The sequence below is a fragment of the Chrysochloris asiatica genome, unplaced genomic scaffold (genome assembly GCF_000296735.1).
Source record: "Chrysochloris asiatica unplaced genomic scaffold, ChrAsi1.0 scaffold00168, whole genome shotgun sequence".
NCBI classification, from domain to species: Eukaryota; Metazoa; Chordata; class Mammalia; order Afrosoricida; family Chrysochloridae; genus Chrysochloris; species Chrysochloris asiatica.
This window is the reverse complement of record NW_006408686.1, coordinates 1,870,318-1,876,200: the sequence shown is the minus strand read 5'-3', so window position 1 is coordinate 1,876,200 and position 5,883 is coordinate 1,870,318. Positions and strand designations below refer to the sequence as shown.

Here is a 5,883-nt window from a genome sequence, read left to right as displayed (position 1 = left end):
GCCATGATGCCTGTAGTCCCAAGCCTGCCCACCAGTGATGTATCCACCCTGGCTTTGGGGTGCCTCATTGTCTCCCTTCTTCTGTTTGTCTGTGTGTTCTTTCGCTATCCCTATCGCCGCTGGATCTCCCCTCCTCGTGAACCAAACACTCGTGACAACTATTTCGAGGGAAAACCCCGACATGTAGTCCCTCCCACCTGTGACAGTGATGAACTGATCGGCTGACAATTAGGATTTGGGGTCAATTTCCTGTTTTCCATCATCTAGAATTAGCGTCAGACTGCAAAACCATTTGAACTGTAAGGTTGGCAGTTCAAGCTCACCAGCTGCTCCTCGGAAACCCTATACAGGGTCGCTATGGGTCAGAACCGGCTCAATGGCACTTAACAACAACAAAGAATTAGCCTGGTAGTGCAGTGGATTAAGTGCCAGGCTGCTAAATGCATCGTCTGTTGTTCAAACCCACCAGCGGCTCCTTGGAAGGTGAAGCCGTCTGCTCTCGTAAAGGTTTAGTCTTGGAAACCCTCGGGTCCACTCCGTCCAGTAGTCTCCCCAGCAGTGAGTTATTATTGGCCACATGGCCGTTAAGCCTTTGGATACCTTTATGACCTCATGCTGATGGTTTCCCTCATCCTGATTTGTCTTAGTCCTGTAGAAGCCTTAATAAAGGGGTCTCTATAGATGTTTGAATTTGGAGTGCTGGTGTGGTGTTGTAGGATAAGCACTGTACTGCTAACCATAAGGTTGACAGTTCAAACCTACCAGGTTGCTTTTAGAAACCCTAGAGAGGGTCTTACTGAGTCAGAACCAACTCAGTGGCACTTAACGACAACAAATGTTTGAATTTGGGGTCTGTCCCCCTAAAACTTAAGTTTACCTATTACTCCAATGTAATTGCAATTAAAAATCCAGTAAGAGTTTGGTTTACAAGTTTGACTAAAGAAAATATTCCTGAAATTTGTTAACAACTTCTCAATGAAATAAGACAGAAGTTGTCAAGGATTTTGTTTCACTTGGTCCCGAAATTAACACCCATAGAAGCAGCCGTCAAGAAATCAAAGGACATATTGTATTGGACAAATCTGTTGCAAAAGATCTCTTTAAAAAAGTGTTAAAAAGCAAACATATCACCTTTAGTACTAAGGTGCACCTGACCGAGGTCATGGTTATTTTCATTCGCCTCGTGTGCATGTGAAAGGTGGGCAGCGAACAAGGAAGATGAAGAATTGATGCTTTTAAATTACACTGTTGTCAAAGAATATGGAATAGACTGTCAGGAGAATGAAGAAATCTCTCTTGGAAGTACAGACAAACAAACTCCTTAGTATTGAGGATGGTGAGACATCAGCTCACATACTTGGACATGCTCTTAGTAGGGACCAGTTCCTGGAGAAGGATATCATGCTGGGGAAAGTAGAGGTCAGTGTAAAGAGGAAGACCCTCAGTGGGATGGACCGACACAATGGTCGCAACAATGGGTTCAAACACAGAACTAATTCGGGAAAGGTGCAGGACTGGGCAGTGTTCCATTCTGTTTTACACAAGGATGCTGTGAGTTGGAACCAATTGACAGGATATGACATCTTTAAAAGGACAAACATACACGTTTTCACTGCCTCATAAGATAAAGAATATTACCAATGAGTACTGAGCACCATTAAAAAATCATCCACACAAAACCAAGTCGTCAACAATTACCTAAAGCAAAGATGTAGCGAACAGCTACATGAAAACCAGGTTACAGGAAGCAAAACATTCAGAAAGGAATGAATGAGAATGTTAACAAACAAGAGAGAGAGAGAGACAAAAACGTAACCACTGTCTCTGAACCATCTGTGTGTTGTTCTTGTTAAGTGCCTTCAAGTCAGTTCTGACTCACAGCAAACTTGTACAGGGCTTCTGGGGAGTGGCTGATAGAGCTGAACTGCTGATCTTACTGGAAACATTAACTTTCACTGACAATACCTTTTTTTTTTTTATAATTTTTTTAAAATTTCAAGGCATACATGACATTGGTTTTAGTAAGGTGACAAATTATCCCTCCATTATAGGATTTTCCCCCACAAGAAATCCATGCCCATAGACACACCTTTGACATGTCCTCCCTCTCCTGGACAGCCTCTGAGGAAAGGGGACAATTTTGACCAAAGCCATGACCATGCCATTGAAGGATTATTCTGCCCTGTGACAGACTCTTGAGGACCAAGGGTTGCAAATAAAAGGTTTTATTTATCAGATTTTCAGATCTTCCCTTGTTGGGGGACTAGCTGATGACTATGGAAACTTCAGCCTCTACGACAACCCTTCATACAAGCTTCTTTCATAAAGTAACTCTCAAATCAAGAGAAAGTCCTTGATTCTAATCAGAGTCCTCAACGGATATTTACTAATAGATTTCCTCACTTCACGTGCACCCGCTGATGAATTCGCAGACAAGAGCTTCGACTGTAGCTTTTCCCACACTCCTCACACTTATAGGGTCTCTCGCGTGTGTGCACTCTCTGATGAAGTTGAAGGGAGGAGCTTTGACTGAAGCATTTCCCACACTCTTCACAGCGATAGGGCTTCTCTCCCGTATGGACCCTCAGATGGCCTTGGAGATGGGAGCTCTGGCTGTAACTCTTCCCACACACCTCACATCTGTACGGTTTCTCTTTGGTGTGTACTCTTTTATGGCTCATGAGACCCGAGCCGAACCTGAAGGTCTTTCCACACTCAAAACACGTGTAGGGTTTCTCCCCTGTGTGTAGTCTCTTGTGGGTGCGAAGATTTGAGCTGTAACTGAAACCCTTCCCACACTCATCACACGTATAGGGTTTTTTTCCTGTGTGGACTCGCTGATGGATATAAAGATTTGAGGTGCACCTGAAGCCCTTGCCACACTCCTCACATTTGTAAGGTTTCTCGCCTGTGTGGACCCTCTGGTGGATGAGAAGGACTGAGCTATAACTGAAGCCTTTGCCACACTCACCACATTTATATGGCTTCTCCCCTGTGTGGACTCTCTGATGAATGAGGAGGTCAGAGCTGAAAATAAAGCCTTTACCACACACATCACACACGTAGGGCCTCTCTCCTGTGTGGACCTTCTTGTGACTATGAAGGTCTGAAATCCGCCAGAAGCCTTTCCCACACTCACCACACGTATAGAATTTCTCTCCTATATGGACTTTAAGAGGTTCAACAGTTTGTCTGGAGTTCTGACCACATTCAAGACTTGTAGATGGTACCCCTCCTAAGGGGACACTCTGATATCTGTCAGGATACGTGATCTGCCTCACATCCTCCTTATACTCAAAGGGGTTCTCTTCTAAGTGCACTTGTGGGTGAGGGGGAAGGTTTGAAGCATCCCTGAAGCCATTTCCACCTTCCTCACTTCTAAAGCCATTCGCACTAGAGTTAGGGTGATAAAGTGTTGCCTTGTCAGCGTAGTCATTTCTGTACTCATCACACTGATAGGATTTCTCTCCTTCAGGTAGTCTGTGATCATCACGGCAACGTGATATCCAGCTGAAGCTATAATCCCCCCCATCACATTTATAGAGGGGGTCTTCCTTGTCTAGTTTTTTACAGCTTCCATCAACATTCCAAGACTCCTTCACAAGGGTCCAAGACTGCTGAACGGGCACTGGGCTCACAGCTTTCCAGGTGGGAAACATATGATTTTCAACATGGAGGGGGCCATTCTCTTGAAGACCATTTACCACATTCTCAATTTCACAGCCTTGAGGAGATTTGCCTTCCCACCCTGGACACTGAGAAGCAGCTTCTGAAAACTGGAAGTGTCTCCCTTGAAGATTCCCTCGAGGGTCCCGACTGCCCGTTAATTCACCAGCCACCTGGTCCCAGATTTTCCAGTAGGAGAGCTCTTTGTGTAAAAGGGCTTGGAGTTCTTCTTCTTGAACATATTCCATATCGTCTTCCTTCTTGTCTCCTATGGGGTGAGAGGCAGTTCAGAGATGAGAGTACATTACATTGTATTTTGGCCCAGGGATGTCAGCCTTTCAGACCAGGACCCAATATTGCTCATGGACCATAATGGAGCAGAGAGACACTCAGCTCTGGGTATCTAACGATCCGCTCATTTGTTTCTGTCTGAGATAAGGAAGAGGATCTGATGAACAGGGTTTGACACTAAATGTTAGTGTGAACAGAGTATGTCTCCTCATTAACTTGCACAGCAGAAGTCATTCTGAACTGATTTTGAAATAGAAATTCAGTTCTCTAACCATGCTGCTGGTACTAATAAATGTTACTGTTGTTATTAAGCGCGATTGAGTCGGTTCTGACCCATAGTGACTATGTAAAGGGTTTCCGAGGAAGCAGCTGATGAGCTTGAAACCCCGACCTTGCAGTTCAGTGCATTAACCCACAGTGCTACACCAGGTCTCCAAATACTAGTAACAGGTAAGTCTATTCTGTCATTGTATTTTATCACTATATGTATATATGTGTATGTTATATATTTATGTATCTATTACATACACTATAGATTCTGTAGTATCGTGTATATTATATTATTTCATATACAGTGGACCCATGAGAGCAACAACTGGACAGGACTGCTTTTTTATTTTTTAATCTCACACGTCTTCTAGGAGCCCTGGTAGTGTAGTGAGTTATGAGCTCAGCTGCTAACTGCAGAGTCAGCAGTTCGAATCTACCAACTGCACCGTGGGAGAAAGATGAGACTGTCTGCTCCTGGAAAGATTTACAGCTTTAGAAACCCTACACAGGGGTACTATGAGTCGGAACCAACTAGACTGCACACAGTGAGCCCCCGCCAGTCTTCCACTCTGACAGGTTCTCATTACTGTTCTATTTAGGGACAAATAACTGAGTTTCCTCCTCCGACAGGATTCCCCCATATGGAACTCCCAGCGTTCACTGCGTGTTATCTATCACTATAGATTAAACACAAGGAGACCTAGTGGCGCTGTGGATGAGGCGTTGGACAGCTAACTATATGGTCGGCAGTTCAAATCCACAGAAGAAAGATGAGACTTTCTGCTTCCATAAAGATTTATAGTCTCGGGGACTCTGCATATGGGGGCTAGGGAACAGGATCAACTAGATGGCAGCGGGCTAGAGACCCACCATAGGTCCATTGGAGGTACACATGGTTTACACTTTGCTGCTTTGAAAAGTTAAAACCAACCCAATAGTGCCACGGAAGAGAAGCCTGGTGATTAGATTTTATAAAGACAGTAGTTGGCACTGAGTTGGTTCTGACTCAAAAAGACTCTGTGGACAACAGAACCAATCAGAACCAATCACTGCCCAGAAAGATTACAGCCAAAAACCCCTACGGAGCACAGCTGTGCTCTGTAACACAGGGATCGCTATGAGTCAGAACTGAAAGGACACAATGGGTCTGTTAATTAAAAAAATAAAACGATGTAACAAAGTAATAATCTAACACTTGCTATGGTGTGGCACTGTAGGATAAGCACAGGACTGCTAACCACAAGGTCAGCATTTCAAACCCACCAATTGCACCTCAAAAACGCTATATCAGGATCTCTACGAGTTGGGACCAACTCAATGGCACTTAACAACAACAACAACAAAAAAGTACACGGACTATGTACTGCCTCCCACAGTGTACAGATTTTAACGGATTGAATCCTCAGGACAGTCTTGTGGTAGGAACCAACATCCTCTTCATTTACTGATGAGGAAACTGAGGCACTGAGAGAGTAAGTACCTTGGGGGCATTTTAGAAAGTAGTTTTAGGCGCAGGGATTTGAACACAGGAAGTCTGCTTTTCAAGCCCACCCTTGGTATTCTAACCACACTGCCTCCGAGGAGTACCTCCAGTTCTGAGTATGTGTGAGCTGAACTTGGCAGTGGGAGCAAAATCCCAGCTCCCCCTCAGAGCAC

General features: G+C 44.4%; 1 protein-coding gene across 1 annotated transcript in view; it reads right to left on the bottom strand.

Annotated features, from left to right (window-relative positions):
- ZNF229 (zinc finger protein 229) overlaps positions 1 to 5,883 on the bottom strand; it is a 33,918-nt gene that overhangs the window by 24,582 nt on the left and 3,453 nt on the right. Inside the window, exon 2 of the mRNA XM_006871489.1 lies at positions 2,409 to 3,934. Within this exon, the coding sequence (XP_006871551.1) occupies positions 2,409 to 3,934 (1,526 nt within the window). The remainder of the gene's footprint in view (positions 1 to 2,408; positions 3,935 to 5,883) is intronic.